This window comes from Corapipo altera, unplaced genomic scaffold (genome assembly GCF_003945725.1).
Source record: "Corapipo altera isolate COAL_440 unplaced genomic scaffold, ASM394572v1 57, whole genome shotgun sequence".
Taxonomy (NCBI): domain Eukaryota; kingdom Metazoa; phylum Chordata; class Aves; order Passeriformes; family Pipridae; genus Corapipo; species Corapipo altera.
The window spans coordinates 6942418-6962913 of record NW_020884905.1 but is presented as its reverse complement, the minus strand read 5'-3'; the positions used below and the strand labels follow the sequence as shown (position 1 = coordinate 6962913).

The window sequence follows — 20496 nt, the reverse complement described above, 5'->3', positions numbered from 1 at the left end:
CCCGCAGCGTCCGCGCCCCCGCACCGCGGCTCGGCCGCGCATGGACGCGCGCTCCCGCCTGCACCGTGAGTACCGCGGGGCCGGGGGGGCTCGGGATCCCCCCCAGGGATGCCCGTGACAGGGATGCCCGTGCCGCACACCCACCGGTGCGCGGGGCTGGCGGGGAGCGAGGGGCGCGGGGCGGGAGCGCCGGGCGCGGCGGAGCCTCTGCCGAGGACAAAGGAGCGACAGGAGCGGGAGCGGGGGCGGTGCGGGGCTCCCGGGGCTCCCCCGGCGCGCTCCGGGCGCGGACCGCGCGGTGCCGCCGCCTGCGCGCAGCCCCCGCACCCCGGGGACGTTTCGGGCGCGTCTCCGCGGGCGTTCCCGTTAATCTGCCTGGAACGCCGATCGGGCTCAGCACAGCTCCTGGAATATTCTGCGCCCGTTCCAGCGCCGGTGCCACCCTCTCGAGGCACCGGCGGTGCTGGAGATGCCTCCGAGCAGGGACAGCGCTGCCTTCCGCGGTCCCGAGTGGCTTTGGTGCCGTGTCCCTCTGCCAGCACGATCCCACAGCCTGGCCGGTTTGGAGAAGGCCAGCTGAAGGGTGCTGAAGTTGGTTACCCAGGATTAGGGGAGCCATGGGGCCATGGGGACCAGCGCATCCCTGTTCTGGGGGATTCCGGAGAACCTGGACAGGGGGCTGGGCCATGGGGGCTCAGGGCCTGCATCCCCCCCCGGACCTATGTCCGTGTCTGCAGAGGGGACCGAGGAACCGGCTGGGTTTCCTCGTCATTCCTGGGAGGCTGGACCAGGAATGGTCACGGCTGTGAGAGCCCCGGTGAAAGTTCCTTGATTTTTGGAAAACAGAAATGATCCGTATGGATCTTTTTGCTGTTTCTGTCACTCCAGTGAAATCCCTTCATTTTGCTCTTGCACATCTGTGATTTTCAGCCCAAAACTCCGGCCACGTGCCATTCATGGTTTTAACCTGAGGTGTTCTGAGTGATCATAATCCTTAGGGACAGGTGAAATACAAAGCGTTTTCCTCATCATTCCATGACAAGAGAAGTGACTTAATGTGTTGGATTTTGCTGTTCCGCATCTGCTCACTCAGCTCCTCTTGGAGGATGGATCCTTGCCATGGCAACCTCCACGGCACAGATTGCAGCCACTTTGGGAAGTAGTAGGACTTGGTAAAGAAATAGGAACAGCTGATCTCAGAACCCCCAGAATTAGGGATAAATTGTACATCTTGGAAAGTGTGGCCTCTTTTTGGGAATATTCAAATTGCTTCAGTTCATAGGTGTGGGGGTGGGAAGGGAATCGGCTTTTGAGGAGGTCATGGATCTTTCTTTTCATGCAGCTGCAGTGAAAGGAGGGTTCTTCATTTTCCAAACAATATTAATGACTGTGGTTTATGTCAAAGCCATATTAAACTAATGATCTTATAATGAAATAGCTCAATGTGTCATGTCAGCTTGGTGTCTCTGTGATCTTCACCCTTTGCCTGGATTTGATCTGTAAAACTTTTCCTTTGATAAACTGGCGTTTTTTAATTTTTTAATTATCTCACAGAGGAGGGACTTCCCTGTGTCTTCAGTAATACAGATCTTGTGAAATGCTTGAAAAAAGGGTTTTACATTACACCAATTTTGGCAGTTGCTGGAGTGACAGGAGCCATTCCTGAGTGCCTGATAGATTGGAGCAGGCTCAGGGAGCTGCAGCTCGGAAGCAAACGCTGGGCTGGAGGCGTCTGCTCGGTCACAGCTCCACTGGTGGGAGTCCCTGGGAAGGAGCAGTGCCTGGCCAGCAGCAAATTCCCCATCCTTGGGCCTGCAGTAATTTATAAATGCTTCTTAAAAATTCACTAAAAATTTCTTGAAGTTGTAGCTGCTTACAAATAGGATTTTAAAAGGGAGGTTGCCCATTGTCTCTGGAATATTTCAAGGAAGCAGTGTGTGCACTGTTAGAGCCACCAAACTTCGGATTAAAGAGGAATTAATTGTCCCTGAGGTACTTGCAGCAGTACAAGGCTTTGCTGTGAGCATTGATTTTAAAGCAGAGACGCAAAAGCAGGGATGCAAAATACAGCAGAGCTTCGGGATTCGTCCCAGAGCCAGGGAACAGGGATGGACCCACCTCAGAGCTGTTCCCTGGGCAGGGCAGGTTGTGGCTGTGTGGTGGCAGCTCCAGAGCTCCCCAAAGTCCCCTTGAGCACCCCAGAGCCCCGTGGCCACTGAGTCACCCCTGGCTCACACCATCCCCAGTGCCAACACCCAACCACCGTGGTGCTATCGGGGTCTCAGCTGGGAGGGGCCTGGGATCGGGGATAGGAAAGGGGATTGATGTGCAGCAAGGGCTTCCTAGTGCTTCAGAAATGGTGAATGTCCTCCTGGACATTCAGCTCCCACCCCAACTCCCCTGACCTGCTGGAGGGTGGTGGGGAGCGAAGGCTCCATCTCTGGAGCTGCAGGAGCCCCAACTGTCTGGAACAGCCAGTCCTGGGTACCCCCCTTGGGCAGGGCTGGTGACCTGGGAGTCAAACCTTCTGGAAGTGGGTGTAGGAGGAACCGCTAACCTTTGGCAAAGGGGTGTGAATCCATCAGACTGATCATTAGCACTTTGGAAATCCGCTGGGACACCAGCTCGGTGTGTGGGAACCCACACCCACCACCCTGCAAATTGTCCCAGAAACAGCCAGTGCCTCTCTATAATCCAAATTAATGATCTTGGTGGATCTAAGCCGAGCACCTCGATGTTGTATCAAGCCCTATTTAAAGATTTGTAAGAGCCACCATGTGTCCTTGGTTTTCATCTCAGCTCTCTCTAATTTTAGCGTGGTTTCTGGAGGCTTTAATTTGCCGGCACGGCAGATTGCATCAAATCCTGGGACGAGCTTTGCAGAACTGAGCTTTTTCTCAGAGCTTTTTTTTTTTTTTCCTCGGGAATGCAGCAATTTGTTGATGGCAGAGAAATCCTTCATGTTTTACTGGGCAGAGCCACCCCTTTTGGTGTGACCTACGGAGAAGTTATGGAAGAATGGAAGGTGGAGGGATGTGATGGATGGGAGGAGGGATGGCTGGAAGGAGCTGGGAATCGGGCTAGAGAGGTCTGACAGCCCAGGGGAGAGGCTGCCGCTGGCAGGACTGTGGCTAAGTGAGAAATTAGGGAAGTAAAGGAGCATTAAATCCCAGTGCTCTGGGAAGGGGGAGCAAATACCATGTTAATGGATCAAGTTATGGTGAATAAAGAAGAAAGGAAGCTGTAAGCTCAAGAAGGCTTTTTTTCTTATAAGGAGGAGAACACTCTTCATCCTTTAGTTCACTTGTATCCAGAGTGAATGACTTTATAGCTACAGGAGTTTAAGCTTATTGGAGGAAAACGCCTTTTTTTTTGCTTTTTTTTTTCCCAACTATTTTTCTGGGGAAAGGATTTGCAAATGAGAGTTGGAGCAAAGAAAATCTGCGGAGAGCAAGTTTAACCATTTGTGAGCATAGGAGCTGGTGGCCAGTGGGCAAAACTGGTTTGAATCTGTCCAGGAGAGCAGCACCGTTTGTCCAGATGCAGCAGTCGGGATGTGGGAACAAAACAGTGGGACTGTGAGTGCTGTGCATGTTCCCATGAATGGGAAACCAACACTTGGCTTTGTGGGATGTCAATTGTCTGTCACTGCTCTGCTTTCAAGGGTGTTTGAGGTGTAAAGACATCCTTGTGAGATCTTTGCTGGTTAGTGTGTTGCTGGAGTTGGGTGCCTGGGAGCTCTGGCACGGACTATAAATAGAGCAATGGATGGAGCAATTTGGCAGGTATAAAATACGGAATTAAGGACCGTTGTGACAAACACACACACCTGGGTGAGCTCGAGAGCTGACGCTGTGTGAGGGGCCGGGCAGAGCATCCCATCTGGTCCCTACCACCGGAGTCACGGAGCTGCTGCTCCACATCCCGCAGAGAGCTGCCCTGGAGTGGAATTTAAAGCTTTGCTTGCCTTGGATTGGTTTGGACTTGGATTGGTTTTCACCTGCTGACTTTAAAGTCCCACTTCATCGGTGACTTTTTTTGCACTTTTTCAATTTTTGCTGTGGTCACCGCAGAGAAGCTTGTGGAGGGAAGGGATGGCGTGGCACGACAAAGGTGGCATTCCAGAGGCTGTTCTGAGAGGACCCCGCTGCCGAAATGGATTTACCCCCACGCTGGGTTACAGCAGGAGCTCTGCACGGGGCCGGCGGCGGCGCTGCCTGGCCCTGCTGCGGCGCATGACCCGCATCTGCAGAGGTGCTGGACTGGGCTGGGTGGGAGGGAATCAAACCTGGTGGGAGCTGAGCTGTGGGGCTGAGGAGCTGTTGGCAGGGGGACCTTGGTGGCTTTGGTGGCCGAGGAGCCAAGCTGTGGCTGGCAGAGCTCCTCTCTGGCAGGTCCAGGAGCTCTGTCTCCGTCTCTTCTCAGGTCAAACCCCACCAGTCTCTCCCATTCTCAGCTTCTCTTGCATCACTTTATTCTCCATTATGTAAAAATCAGCTCCATTCAGACACCATATGTTCTATTTTTAATGTCACGTTCCATCTTTTCACTGTTGCCCTCCTCACTGTTGACCTTTGAAGAGTTTTTGAGGCAGAGGCTCCCCACCCCTTGTAGAGGCTTTGGGAGTTATTTTCGTCCTCATTGCTCCTGACAGAAGGGCAGTTTGGTGGGCTGGACAGGAGGGAATGGTTATGGAGCGATGGCTGGAGGCTGTGGGTGGAAGGGATGAGGCTGAGGAAGGGGACACGTCACCCCAGTGGAAGGTGCTCTGGGTACCTGGTGGGTAGCTTGGCTTCATAACTAGCATGAAATGCACTAATGGAGGTGTTGGAGTGGCATTGGAATCTCAGTGCACCTTGTGTTTGGCTCTGCCCCAGGTATCTGATCCCCTGATCACACCGGTGCGTGTGTGTGGCGTCCCCACCTTGAGGCAATGCTGAAGCTCTTGCTGTTGTTACAATAAATATTCTTACATTTTCAAGCCTGAGCACTAAATTGGTGGCTTTCAGCAGTTCTCTAATTATGTGAGACATTTTTTGTTCTTAACAAATGGTTCTTATTCTTGCCAGCACTTCAGCCCGGTGTTCTAGGACTGTGGGTGTCAGGGAACAGAACATATTTCTGTGTCTGTGAATATGATCCCACACGTTGTCTTAAGTGGGAAAATGTTCACAGCCCTTATATGGCGAGAGATTTTTTTTTCCCTAAATCCATCAGAGCTCTTTCCTGCAGTAATAATGCAGTTTGATCTTCCTGGTGCTCTGTGGGATGGGGATGGATTAGGAACCAGAAATACGAAATGGACTTTCTTCTTTTCCTGGCAAAAATATCCTGTGGTGTGACTTGCTCTGCCTCATAAACCATTCAGGAACTGGTTCTAGAAGTGGTTGATGATTTTCAACATCTAGTTAATGTAGAACTGCTAAGCTGATAGGTTCCTGGGAGCAGCCAGGGTGCTGTATCTGCTGGTGTTATGCATCTCTTCTGCATTTTCCCTGTGAGTTCCCACACTCCTTGTTGTGCTCAGCTGTGTCGGCAGCAGCGTTGCAGTCTCCTGGCCCTGCAGACGGCCAAGGACTGCAGAAAAAGCTGAGATGTCTGTGTGCCATGGCACAGTGACATGTGCCAGAGGTATCTTGGTATGTCACACAGTGAGATTTGGGGAATACATGAGTTAGAGAGTGTCTAAAGGAGGGACATGAAGATGGGGAAGGGCCTTGAGGGGAAGCCGTGTGAGGAGCAGCTGAGGGCAGATGGTCTGTTCAGGTGGAGAAGGGGAGACTGAAGGGAGACCTCATTGCAGTTTCAACTTCCTTGGGAGGGGAAGAGGAGGGGCAGGCACTGATCTCTGCTCTGTGGGGACCAGGGACAGGACCCCAGGGAATGGCCTGAAGTTGTGTCAAGGCAGGTTTAGGTTGAATCTCAGAAAAAGATTCTCTCCCCAGAGGGTGGTTGGGCACTGGAATAGGCTCCCCAGGGCAGTGGTCACAGCACCAATGCTGCCAGAGCTCCAGGAGTGTTTGGATGATCCTCTGGGGCACGTGGCATGACTCTTGGGGATGGTCCTGTGCAGGGCTAAAGGTTGGACTCGATGATCCCTGTGGGTCCCTTCCACCTCAGCAGATTCTGCGATTCTATCATGGCACAGTGACGTGTCCCCCTGTGCTGTGCTGTACTCTCCAGTCCTGTGCCAGAGGTATCTTTCCATGTCATGTAATGACATTTGGGGAATACATGAGTTACCCAAGCACCTCATGGTGTCCTGAAGACATGTTGGTGAGAGGCTGGTTACAGACTCATGAACACATGAAGCAAAGAGTGAAGAGCTCTTTTTACCCTCCAGTGGTATTATTCCGTACTCATTTTTGCATTAGATATTCCTGCGCAGTGGCATAACACCCCTAAACCCTCTTGGTTTGTAAGAGGAAGGCTTTGGTCATGTGTGAGAGGAGGAGGAGGTGTGAGGCTCCATCCATGGTGGTTACTGGGAAAGCTGGAGGCAGAGGGGAGGATGGACAGGCTGGAGGGGAGGATGGACAGGCTGCAGTGGAGCTGCTGTGGTTGCCCGGTATGTGTTATGGTGCCATCAGCACTGGGAGGCCCCTGGATGGAGGAATGTGTTGGTGCCCAGCCTGTGGGGTCACCCAGCCTAAAGAGCCACCACCTCAAAGGAAGAGTACCCAGCTAAGGGGACAGTAGTGGCATGAGCATGGATGCTGTTATCCATGGGTGACCAGTGTCACAGAACTATAGAATGGGTGGGGTTGGAAGGGTCCTCTGGAGATCATCCAGTCTACCCTCCCCTGCTAAAGGAAGTTCACCCAGAGCAGGTTGCACAGGAACCCACCCAGGTGGGATTTGAATATCTCCAGAGAAGGAGACTCCATGGCCTCCCTGGGCAGCCTGTTCAGTGCTCTGGCACCCTCACAGTAAAGAAGTTTTTCCTTATATTCATGTGGAATTTCCTGTGTTGCAGTTTGTGTCCATTGCCTCTTGCCCCAATGCTGGGCACCCCCGAGCAGAACCTGGTCCCTCCTCTGACTCCTCCCTGCAGACACTGACAGACATGGATGAGGTCCCCTCTCAGTGTCTCCTCTCGAGGCTGAACAGCCCCAGCTCCCTCAGCCTTTCCTTGTAAGGGAGATGCTCCAGTCCCCTCATCATCTCTGCAGCCTCTGCTGGACCTTCTCCAGGAGCTCCATGTCCCCCCTGTCCTGAGGAGCCCAGAACTGGACACAGCACTGCAGATGTGCCTCACAGGGCTGAGCACAGGGACAGGATCCCCTCCCTGACCTTCTGGCAATGCTCTTCCTGATGCCTCCCAGGATCCCATTGACCTCCTTGCTCCCCAGGATATGCTGCTGGTCATGGATAGCTTGTTGTCCACCAGAACCCTCAGGTCCTCCTCTACTAGGGATTCCTTCCTGATGTGCCATTTTGGGGAGCAATGGTCTATATAAATCTTAAGAACAGACCCCATTACTACATGTGTATTTGTACAGGAATTTTTCTTGGGACCATAAAATGCAGTTTTCTTTATTTGTTGTCCCGTGGTTGCAGATGCTGCAGTGTTTTTTTCTAAGGGATTTTCTTCCCTACTAAAGCCATTTTTCAGGATTCCAGCAGAAGTATCCATGCAAGAGACCACACTAAAAACTGTCACTGAGATGCTTGCCTGTGTGAGCACATCAGCTCTCCAACCTGGGCACAGAAACTCCTTAAAGCCAGGATTTCTGGGCATTTTCCAAGGCTGTCTGTGCCTTCATCCTGCCAGGGAAAGGCACTCTTTTAATGGGATGTCATTACCACTGCTCAGCGATCATTTCCATTCTTAACAGCAACAATATGATAACTTGGACAAGCTAAAAATTGAGCTTCAGGACCTGCCAATCAGAGGTCTTTAATCAGAGCTGCTATTTTTGGGGAGACAGATTTAGCATAAATAGGTGTGATGCAAAGTGTCGGACTCTATTTAGTCCTTGTCCAAGACATCTTCCTTTTGGAATGGTGACTTTGTATAAAATTCATCACCAAGGTCACTCTGCATCCATGGGGAGGGCCGGGAAAAAACAGACACAAGTAGCTGAATAATTTGTTTCCTTCCTCAGTTTTTCTTTAATATAAGTCCTTTCGTGTGAAATACAACAAAGAAAATATTTTCCAGGACGGTGAAGTGCTGAACCTGCTTGTGGGGGGTATTTTTGGTGCAGTAACCTAGAGTTGTTAAATGCTGGCAGATTCCAGCACGTGGAGCTCAGTGGGATTCCCTGGGCTGTTGATGGGTTTGGAGCTGGTCCACCACTGTCTGTAGAAACACTGAGCTCCACAGCCCTATTCCGAGTACGGTACTTTAACGCACTCCTGAGGTTTCTTTATTCCCTCACACAGTGTTTGGGTTTGGTGGTGGTTTTCCCACCTTCCAATGTGACATACTGTGTCTCAGCAGAAAGACTCCTCTTTTGTCATCTTTGTTCTTCACCCTGATGTCCCCCAGCCCCTCCACCTCCTCAGGCACTGCTAGGAACCAAACTAGGACAGGGATAAGGAGACTGGTATTCCAGGCAGGTGTTGGAGTCCCCATCCCTGGAGGTGCCCAAGGAACAACTGGATGTGGCACTCAGTGCTCTGAGCTGGGTGACAAGGTGGGGATTGGGCACAGGTTGGACTTGACGGTCTGGAAGGGCTTTTCTAACCTCAAGGATTCTGTGGTTGTGTGATTCTGTTTCTCAGGACTTGCATCTCTTCTGTGCAGCTCCTACAACTGGGAAATCATCTACAGAGTTGGTGGAAGCAGAAAAGACTCCATCATTGTGAGCTGTCAGATTAGCCTGAGATTGGGCAAATCTCACTTACTCCTGCTAGATTTGATCCTGACTGGTCACCCTAAACTCCTTAGAAGTTATGTGGTCACTTAGAGAAAAGCAGAGGTGGGATTGGTGCCCAGTGCCATCAGGAGACGGTCTCTGATCCCAGCTCCATTTGGAGCTGTTATTTTTGCCCTGGAAATGGTAACAAGCTGCTCCCAATCCATCTTTTCCATGCCACCTAGGGATGGGTAGATATCTATCCTGTTTCCCATATCTCATCCCTTTTATAAACTGACCTACTTAGTGACTTTCACAGAGAAGTCCATCCCTTTGCCCATCCTTTCATCCTATTTTGAGCATTTTCCATACCCAGTATGTCCTTCCTTTTTATTTCATTGAGGGAATGGGGTTCTATAGCTTTAGAATAGCTCTGAGAAACCTTATAGCAAAGAAATGGTGTCCTTTCTGCAATAGTTGGCATTTTTCTAGTCCATTAATCACTGACTTCGGCAGCATCGAGTGAACAGCATGAAAAACATACCTGGTTTTAACAGAAATATAAGATTAACAGAATACAATGAGTTTGTTCTTAATAAACGCACACCTAAAATTCAACATAAAAGGAATGTTCATAGTTGACAAAAGAGAAAAACAAGTGATCATTTTGTCTCTAACGTACTGATATGTCTGAATATTAAATCATCTACAGAAAGTACCTCTTAATTTCTCTCCATCCTCTTCCTCCATCTCCTTTACAACACAGAACTTGGCTGTTTCTTTCCTTGAGGTTTAGAAAAAGCTCTTTAGGATTGAGTATAAAACATATTATTGACCCTAAACACACAGTTTGTGTGTTGTCATGTATAAATGTATATATAATATATGCGTATATATATATATATATATATGTATAGATTTATAAGAATATATGCATAGAATTTTGAATTGATCCTAGAGATTGCTCCATCCTCACACGAGGAGATAACCTGGAAAACCTTCAGCAAGTAAAACACAAACCATTAAGGAGTTTGATGACTTTTCCAAACCTTCAGCATGTGGAATGCTGGGACTTCACTTTTACCTCCTGGGGCTTCTCGGTTCCCTCTCAAGGGTGAGAAGTAGAATAATTTCTGCTGGAATACGTTGAACTGGAAGTGGGATGAGCAGGGAGGGTGTCAGGGGATGTGCGTGTGTGTTTAGGAATGGTCAGGATACTCATCTGTTCCCTAAGAAAAGCTGCAGATGTGGATCTTGGCTCTTTGGGAAGCTGCTCAGGGCTGGGCATTTTTCTTTTCAAGTTTACCCAGAATTTTTAAGCAACTACATAAAAAAGTAGTTTTCTTCAGGCACACGAGGATTTTTCCAGACTCGCTCTGTGCTTCTTCAGCCTCATGGAAAAACTGGCACATGAGATTTTAGGTCCTGAAATGACTTTTTCCAGTTTATAATTGCTTCCCTGATAAGTATTTTCGTAGAATAGTTTGGGTTGGAAGAGACCTTAGGATCATCTTATTCCACCTCCTACCCTGGACAGGGGCACCTTCCACTATCCCAGGTTGCTCCAAGCCCCGTCCAACCTGGCCTGTTAAATCTAAAGTGGGAAACCCCAAATAATCCTCCTGGGATAGTAACTTTGGATGTCTTTCACTTTGAAATGTTCTCAGCCTTTCAGAAGAGCCCCCTTGGGTTTGGGGTGGCCCCAAAGTGTGGACCTTTTTTACACCATCTGAGAATCCAGGTGGATTTGACCCCCATCCCAGCCTTTGGAGGATGCAGTGCATCCTGTAGTGAGGAGTGCCCTTGGATTTCAGGAGCTGCATCACTCTAGAAGGGCGGGCTGCTCAGCATGAGCTAGTCTGTGTTCCAGGAGGGAGAATCACAGAGCCACAGAATATATGAGTTGGAAGGGACCCATAAGGATCATCAAGTCCAACCCTCAGCCCTGCCCAGGACCATCCCCAAGAGTCACACCATGTGCCCCAGAGGATCATCCAAACACTCCTGGAGCTCTGGCAGCCTTGGTGCTGTGACCACTGCCCTGGGGAGCCTGTTCAGTGCCCAACCACCCTCTGGGGGAAGAACCTTTTTCTAAGATGCAACCTAAACCTGCCCTGACACAACTTCAGGCCATTCCCTGGGGTCCTGTCCCTGGTCCCCACAGAGCAGAGATCAGGGCCTGTCCCTCGTCTTCCCCTCATGAGGAGTTGTAAGGAACATTTTGGGGAGGGGAACAAGGGCTGGCACAGCAGCTTCTGAGGAGGATGTGTGGCAGCTGTGCCAAGACACCCAGAGTCAGAGGGAGAGTCCTTCTGGTTCTGAGGCTTTAAATAGCGCTCAGTACCTCAAACTGCTCTTGGAGGAACGATGAGGAAAGCAGGATAAGAATAGCTATGCACAAGGTGCCTCCCTGTGAGCACTGAACAGCTGGCGGGGAGGAATTAGCGCAGAGTGCCTGGTTAAAGGTGATGTCATGAGGACTCACAGCAGAGCTGCCCTAGTGCAGAAAAACCTTCATTCCATGCTGCTGGAAAGCTCAATTTGCCATTCTCATCTTGTAACACAGGCTTGTCAGTGTGGAAATGGGGAATGTGAGCATTATTTTTTTCATATATAGAGTCCGTTGCTGTCTTTTAAAACACGTATTGCAGTTCTGTAATACATTTAATGCCTCATGTATTTCCTTTTAGTCATGTGGCCCTGAGTTTTAATCTGCTAATTGGGTATTAATGGGCAAATCAGGCTTGGTGTAAGGTCTTTTCATCGTAAAATCCTGGATTGGTTTGGGTTGGAAGGGACTTCAAAGCTCATCCAGTCCCACCCCCTGCCATGGGCAGGGACACCTTCCACTATCCCAAGTTGCTCCAAGCCCCATCCAACCTGGCCTTGGACACTTCCAGGGATGGGGCAGCCACAGTTTCTCTGGGCAACCTGTGCCAGGGCCTCACCACCCTCACGGCCAAGAATTCCTTCCCCATATCCCATCCAACCCTGCCCTCTGGCAGTGGGAAGCCATTCCTCCTTGTCCTGTCACTCCACCCCTTGTCCAAAGCCCCTCTCCAGCTTTCAAGCTCTTGCCAGGCCACAGGGAAAGGGACTGGCTCCAAACTCTGTTACCATCCCAGGTTGAGGACTGTGTTACAGAAGGTTTTGTGGGATGAACTGAATACCAAAATGTGCTGAGCTTCCCCTGAGTGTCCAGAGGTTGAGCAGTTTTCCACGTGCTGCTGTGGGAAGGGGATTGCAGTAACACTCCATGATCCAGAGAGGAACACAGTGCTTGGAAATTGTGTGCTGGAAAAAGCTATTAATATTAAGGCACTTTTTCTTGTTTTCAGCTCTGAACTGTAATTTACTATATTTGTTTCCTAATAAATACTGTGGAGCTCATCTCGACATCAAAACACATTAAGCATTTTGCTCTGATGTCTCGTACTCGGGCTAATTTAATTCATCTCTGGGAAGGATTTTGTGACCAGATGCATGAGATTTGACTCTGAGGTATCACACAGCTTGTCTCTTTGGATATAGCCAGGAGGTCAAATTCAACTCCCTTATATCTTTAAAATTTAGTTGGAGTCAAGAGAGCTGCATAGGTAGAAATGAGTGCACTCATTGCACCCCAGTGTGGGATGGGAGGTGCTCAGGTGAAGGTGGGAGCATTTGAGTGAATCGAATGCTCTGTGAGAAAGTCATCAATGTTTGTCTTTAAAGAGCTTCCAACATTTCAGCTGGAGCAGCTAAGACTCAACTAATGGAATTAAAACTGAAGTTTTAAATTGAAATAGAAATCAAATACAAAGTAGTGACTCCTGCTGCCATTTAACTGCAGATATAAGATGAATGCTTATTATTAATTAGGGAGTGAAAAAAGCTAATTAGCAAGTTATATTGTGGCATTGTTCCGGAGATGAGCGGTTTGTTGTTGAAGTTGCTTTGAAAGCAAAGATAGTCCACAGCTAAACATGATTTAGCATCATTTTACCACTTTTCGCGTCTCTGCTTTTCTGCTCTGTTTGTTTATCTTTCCAAATTGTGGTGGGACAAATTCTGCTCTGAATTAAAGTTTTTGTGTGCAGACGGAGGTTGGTCCTGTGCCAGGGCCAGCTCTTCGTGGGGGCCCTGGATGCACCTTATCCAGCCTCCTGTGCCAAACCCTCCATGCTTGTGTCACTGCTGCTTTACCAGGAAAACCAGAGCTGTTCTGAATCTTCCATCCTCCTTTTACAAGTTGTTCTTGTGTGTTTTGTGTGGATATTTCAGTCTTTCTTATTCAGCATAATGGAGTGGCTTAGGTTGGAAAAGCCCTCTGAGTCCATCAAGTCCAGCCATTCCCCAGCACTGCCAAGGCCATTACTAACCCATGTCCCCAAGTGCCACATCCACATGCCTTTGAAATCTAGGGATGGGACTCCACCACTGCCCTGGGCAGCTGTGCCAGTGACTGACCACCCTTTCCAGAAAGGAATTTTTCCAATATCCAATCTAACCCTCCTCTGGCACAACTTGAGAGAGTTTCCTCTTGTCCTGTCCCTTGTTCCCTGGGAGCAGACTCCACCTGCCTCCACCTTCCTGTCAGGGAGTTGCAGAGAGCCAGAAGGTCCCCCCTGAGCCTCCTTTTCTCCAGGCTGAGCCTCCCCCGCTCCCTCAGCTGCTCCTGGTGCTCCAGACCCTTCCCCAGCTCTGTTCCCTCCCCTGGACACGCTCCAGCCCCTCAATGTCCTTCTTGTCATGAGGGGCCCAGAACTGGACTCAGGACCGGAGGTGCCTTGGCAGTGCCAGCACAGGGGGAAATCACTGCCCTGGTCTTGTGGCCACACCATGGCTGGTACAGGCCAGCTGCCCTTGGCCACCTGAGCACATTCCTTTGACTTGTTATCATCGGAAGTGTCTGTTATCCCCTGTTTTTCCCTGCCTTCTGCCTGCTCTGGCCCAGCAGCACTCAAGGAGTCATTTTGGATGGTTTAACACCCATCCTCCAAAACCACCCTGTGTCAGGATCAGTGTCTGCTCTGCTCAGGGAAGAAAACAGACCTGAAGGGTCTGTGCTGCCTCCTCGCAGCTTCTCCTCCACACGCTCAGGGCAGAGCAGGGCTGTGGTGTCAGTGGTTACAATATTATAAAATCATTTATAAACATCAATCCTGAAAGAAAAGCACTCCAGGAAAGAAATCCAGGTCTTCTGGAGCATCTCTAGTGATTTGGTCATTGATTTTCTGGAGCAAAATTTTTGATTTGATGATATTTCAGTGTCCTGTATATTTGTCATTTATTTGTCAACAAGATGAACAAAAGGCAGATTTATTTGCAATAGTTCTAAGGGTCCCGTAACAATATTTGATGAAGTGCAATGGTTATAAAGGAACTTCAGCCATGGTTTATAATGCACAGAATTAATGGAATTATGGATGGAAGTAGATGAGCTTTGAGGCTCATAAATGAGCTGTGGGTTTGAACTAGGTGGGCTTTCATACAACCATAAAATATGTTGAGTTGAAAGGGACCCATCAGGATCAACTTCTGGCCCTGTGCAGAACACACCAAGAAATCTAAGTGGGAATCAAAGTGTAAAAAAAAACGGGGAACCCCCCCAAAAAAGCTCTGGAGTCCAAGCCAAACCCTTCCATGATTCTGTGCTTCTGAAAAATGTCTTGCCAAACATGTAAAAGGTAAAACCCCCTATTTTTACACATTCGTATTCGTACAATTTAGTTATAATCTCATAAATTTAGTGTATGCATCCATAGAAGCTGGAAATTAAAAGCATCCTTTTACGCAGAAATCCTTGGATTAGACAGTGTCCATAAGATCAGGGATCAGCCGGGATAGTCCTTGTTTGGAGCAGTCTCTGACAATAAGACCGTGTCCCCTCTTCCCTTGGAATGACAAATGTTGATCCTCGGTATGAGGTGGCAAATGTTTGTGGCCTGTCTGCATGAGGGACCTGTCTCCTCCTTTTGACTTCCCTTTTAATACTGATTAAGAGACAGATTGTTCACAGGCTACTCGAGCCAGGTCCCTCTTGGGGTGAGATGATGGCTCAGACCCAACCAAGGTTCCTGCTGCTTGAATTTGCAGCTTCATTTCACCTGGGACAGTGCCTGGATGAGCCCAGGGGGGGTTCCTGGAGCAGCTGAGTGTTATGGATGAGATAATAAGCAACTTCTGAAAGTGATTAAATAAAGGTGGCATAGCTAGGCCGGGCAAGCCAACATCATGATGTGTTCATTCTTTACCCTTTGCCAGTCTTTGATAGATTATTTTAGCGGTTTCAGAAGGCTTTCCATGTTGGAAACAGCAGGCAGATCATTAAAGCCCAGGAATTCCAGAGCCTGTGGAAGGTCAGCACTGCCTTTGCCAGCCGCAGGGTCTGATACTCTCAGGCACATGGTGGGACTCTTGAGGATGGTCCTGTGGAGGGCCCTTGTGGGTCCCTTGCAGCTCACCCCATTCTGTGACTGTGACAGTTGTCACCGTGCCCACTCCAAGCACGCTCATATCCATTCCCTGACCTTTTATCTCCAGCAGGGAAGTGTTGTGAGCCATGAGGAACCTGGCAGCCGTGGAAAACCCTTGAAGCTTTGCCAGTAAATTTTAATAGATGGGAGTTAAAGCTTTTCAGTGTTTCAAATGTTGTTTTCACTCCTTGATTAGCAATTCAGCCCTGCTCCTCATCCTGGTACGTGCTTGTTTGCATAACCCGGCCTAGGCTGGCACTTCTGTCTGTCTCGGCTGAGGTGCTGGAGCAGCACTAAGACACACATTTCCAAAGCTCATCTTAAGCGCTCACAAAAGTCAGAGCTTATTTCAAATCTGGGAGTGCAAGCACTGAATATTTTAGAAATGGGAGCCCGTGTGCCTTCAGCAGCTGGTTTTTGGGTTTGGAGTTTGGTGGGTTTTTTTTTTTAAATGTTCATTGTCATCAGCAGACTCTTTTCTATAAAATTATTTTGGATTCTGCCCACTGATTGAAGCCTTTTCAGTTTGGTCAGAATGACCTTTGTTTGTTGTATGTTGAATATATGTTGCTTTGTGCTTGATAGTTGAGTGAGAGTTTTATTAGTCCTGTGAAGTGGATGATGCTGTAGGGTTAAGATTAAACCCAAGGCTGGTTATTTTGTGTATTCTGAGACCTTTCACTGTACAATGGTGGCTGTACTTTCTGTCTTCTTGTTTTAGCCTGGAGAAAAGGAGGCTCAGGGGGACCTTCTCACTTTCTGCAACTCCCTGACTGGAGGGTGGAGGCAGGTGGAGGTCAGGCTCTGCTCCCGGGGAACAAGGGACAGGATGAGAGAAAATGACCTCAAGTTGTGCCAGGGAGGTTTAGGTTGACTATTAGGAAAGATTTTTTTCATGGAAAGGGTTGTTAAGATTGGAAGGGGCTGCCCAGGGTAGTATTGGAGTCCCCATCCCTGGAAGGATTTCAAAGGCATGTGGATGTGGCACTTGGGGACATGGGCCAGTGGTGGCCTTGGCAGTGCTGGGGGAACAGATGGACACGCTGGTCTGAGAGGACTTTTCCAACCTAAACCATTCTATGATTCTCTCCTGCAACTCAACAATCAGGAGAGAGGGAGGAGGAGTGATCCAAAATTATCAATATGATATTTAAGCCCCCTGGAAATGCCAATTTGTTGACTGATACAATTCACCAATGGAATAAAGGTACCTATAACATTTTTCATAATGGAGTTGTCATGAACTCAAATGTTTGTTAATGTAAGAATTTAAATGACCTCAAAACTAATCCTCATCCTATAACTGTTCCCAAAAGCCTTTGTTCATTGTGATGATTTCCAACATTGCTTCCAGTTTCACAGGTTTTAAAAATACACTTCCCAGTTTTGGAAGGAGGAAGTTTTCTTGTAGGACAAGTGAAATCACCATAAAAGGCTTGTTATCAAATCTTATGGGTTCACTGTTTTTAATTTAACTTGTTACATCACAGGAGTATGAATTAATTAAACTTCCTATTCATATATGTAGGATCTATTTTAGCTGATGAATCTCTGAGACAAAGGTTGGAGATGCGTCAGCATCTCCTCTGCCTCTCTGAGAGGAAAATAAATGTGGTTAAAAAGAGCTGCATGGAAGGGAAGACATCAGTGACTGTGCCCTTCATCCTCCTGGACAAAGAACTCCCTGAAAGGAGGATCTTCATCAGGGGACACACTGTGATCATCAGCCTAGGGGGACACTGAAGCTCCTTTGAATATTCTAATTCCCTCTCCAGCTCAGTGAACGTGTCTTTTCCTCCGTAAAGTCGCAATTAATGAGAAACCTGCAGCCCTGGTCAGCACTACTGAGCATCTTGCAGTGCTTTTAATTGACTTATCCAGCATCTGGTGGGACTTGAAGGCCCTGGCTGGCTGTCCTTTGGTCCCTGCCCTCTGATTGCTTTTTTTCCTGCTAACAGCTCACATTTGAGGTTCAATATCTTGCAGCTTCATTAGGAAGAAATTAACTTCTGCAGGAACTGAGTGGTAGAAAATGTATCTTTGGATCTTCTCCTAGTGCAGGAGCCCATTCAGGACTGGTGCTTCCAAGTGCTGGTCTGGTTAATCCCCTGCACAACAGGTCAGGAGAGGAGCTGCTTCCTGCAGGAGATGTGTCACTGCAGTGACTGTACACAGAGCAGCTTCTGGGTTGGCTCTTCATTTCATATTCTGTTTTGATTCCAAGTGTTGTAATACCCCAAACAAATATTGCTGCCTGCTCTCCCAGAATTCCTCTGCAGCACAGTGGTCCAGGGAGCAGCTGGACCACTCCAGGGACTCCTACCACTATCCCAGGTTGCTCCAAGCCCCATCCAACCTGGCCTTGGACACTTCCAGGGATGGGGCAGCCACAGTTTCTCTGGGCAACCTGTGCCAGGGCCTCACCACCCTCACGGCCAAGAATTCCTTCCCAATTTCCCATCCAACCCTGCCTTCTGGCAGTGGGAAGCCATTCCTCCTTGTCCTGTCCCTCCAGGCCCTTATCCAACTCTCCAGCTCTCTTGAAGCCTCTTTAGGCACTGAAGGTTTTTTAAGGACCTTTGCCTGTGCTGTGAAGTCTCCCTGGCTCTGTATCACCCCTTCTCACTGCTTCCCACCCTGGAGTCCCTTACTGGGCCAGGTTGAGGTGGATACTGGGATTCTTTGCCCTCCAGTAGGACGCTATCTGGCCACGCAGGGATGGACCTGGTTTACTGTTCCCTCTCACTCCACCAAGGGCTGTCACTTGCTCTCTGTTGTTATCAGTTCAGCAGATTTTAAATCACTTGCGCAGAAATGATTTCATGTCTTAAGTCTTTGGAGAAGAGATTAAGTGATAAAAGATCCCAGGGTGGGACCTGGATTAAACTCTGCTCTGGCTGTAGTGGTTCCCACTCACAATTAGGCTTCTTTCCTAAACTTTCCTGTTGTGATTTCCAAGCTCTTTAGTGTAATACACCCATTTCAAGCACCCTCAGCTCTCAGTCAGAGCTGGGCAGTGGTAAATCCAGTGCCTGCTGAATGTGTTGCTGTCCTAGTGATTCTGTTCCCCACAATCCCACTAATCCCATCAGAAGGAATGTGTCAGCCCAGTTTGACGCTGCAGTTTTTGAGACACACGTTATGCTGGCATTAATTTGATTAAGCTGCTGTAATTCTCTCTAAATAACGTTGTGTTTTACTGATTCCATTGCCCTGTGCAGGATCAGTGTCAAGCTGACAGGCCTGGAACTATTCTGATTATCCTGTTTACTCCATTAATTTGGAGCAACATGTCACAAAAGTGTTATTGTGATTTTGCCTGTGGCCAACTTATTGATAGCCTTAGAACACAAGGCAAAGGCTCAAGATAGATCCAGATAAAATCTTAAAGACTGTTTTTTTGGAAAAGAAGACAGGATAGAAAGTAGAGATGTGCAGAGAAGATTGGCCAGGTGGTTCTTGCTGAAATAAACCCCCATACATCCCTATAAATTCTCATTGATCCAATGCTAGAACCATCTACAGGACATCAATATATTCACTGCTCCAAGAAGTGATCAGTTAATTTTACTTCTTGATTTCTTCCTAAAACACTGGCAGTGAGCAGCCAAACGACCATTTGGCCTGAGCTCTTCTGAATCCTATGTGGAAAGCAAGGTAATTCCTGCAGAATGGGGAAAACTCCTCATCTGGAGTATAATCACAACTAGAATGGCTTTTTTGTGCTGGAAACCACCCCAGGCTCACCTGTCTGCTCACCTGCTGCACAGCCTGGACCTCACTTTTCCTGGGATGATTTAACACACCACAAATCTCTTTTAGGATTCACCCAGGAGTAGTGAAAGGGATAATATTTCATGGTAACATGTAAAAAAAGTAACATCATTTACAAATTTCGACAGGCAGTGTTTGCTTAATTACAGAATCCTATTTGCTTATTTACAGAAATAATTCCTCAAAACTCAGCAGTAAAGGAAGGGGCAGCAGCTCCTGAGCTGCCATTTGAATCCAGAATTTTTTGGTTGGTAATTTGGTTGTCAGAGAAATATTACTGTAAAATATAATTTTTCTGTATATGAAGGACTATGAAATAAAGTGGCTTTTGGGGCCGATTGTCTATGCTGGCCTTGCACTGTGGGGAATTCATATTTCCTCAGCTGTTGGTGGCTCTTTCTTATCTCCTGAGCCACTGCCAGATCTGCAAAGTAAGGAAATCTATTTTAAGAAAGGAAGAGAAATCCCCAGTGCTGTTCAGGCTATGGAAATATCTCCCAGTGAACATGAACTGTGCTGAGGTGTTCCTACTAAATTTGTATTTAATAATGTAATGTGGGAATGAATTTGCTCACTATGGAGATCCTAGGAGGTTGCACCAGGCAGAGGGTGATTTGGAGCTGCAAAACTGTCCCTGTGCCAGCTGCCCCAGGCCACTGGCAGTCCCTCTGCGCCAGCTAAGTGCTGGCAGGACACAGGCAGTGTGTTCTCCTGGGCTTGAATGGGAACCTGAGTTGAGCTCTTTTGAGGAAATCCTGGTTCTTAGAGTGACTGAGAACAGCCAACCCCGAGCTGGGCACCCATCCCTTCCTCCAGCTCCGTTTCATGCCCTCACCTCCCCTTCAGAACCAGAAACATCCTTTACACACCCACTGAATGTTTCACCAGTGCTGTGAGAGGGAAATGACATTAGGAGAGAGTAAAGTAATTCTCTTCTTGGATCTGACCCAAAAATTGTAGTTGGTGCCTGTGATCTATGTAAGGACTATGTCAGGAGGTTGGAGTGAAATCCGTTGTGACAGGTCCACGTGCCTCGGCCTGTTTCCAGTCACAGAGGGCTCTAAACCAGCCTTGAGCTTCTGCCTCTCCACTGCCTGTAATGGAAGCAAAATGGACCATTAATATTTAATATGGAGCTCCATCTTTTTTGACTGACTGTTGGAATTGAAAGGGAAAGTTTTGTTGGGTTCTTTTTGTTGGAGAATATTGGCCAATGCATTTGGAACAAGCAGTTTCTTGGGTTTGTGATCTGTTGCTGGGATGGAAGGAAAAGGAGAAGCCACAGGTGAGCATGTAGAGAAGGAACTGCCATTATTCCATGTCGGAGGAGCCACTGAATGGAGCTGCTGAGCAGATGTGGGGATGCAGACGTGGAGAGCCTTAGGCGGGGACTAATGTTCAGTCAGTGTTTCGCATCAGTGACTAAAAATGGGCTGTGCAGGGTTGATACAATAGTCAGT

The 20496-nt window shown here is 48.3% G+C and overlaps 1 protein-coding gene across 5 annotated transcripts in view; it reads left to right on the top strand.

The window, feature by feature from the left end:
* The first annotated feature begins 25 nt into the window (after positions 1-25).
* LRRC7 (leucine rich repeat containing 7) overlaps positions 26-20496 on the top strand; it is a 117814-nt gene continuing 97343 nt past the window's right edge. For all 5 annotated transcript variants that reach the window (XR_003529000.1, XM_027651553.1, XM_027651554.1 and 2 more), the window contains exon 1: positions 26-65. Coding sequence is in view for 4 of the 5 variants with exons in the window: in XM_027651553.1 (XP_027507354.1) it covers positions 41-65 (25 nt within the window). In the remaining variant the exon portion in view is untranslated. The remainder of the gene's footprint in view (positions 66-20496) is intronic.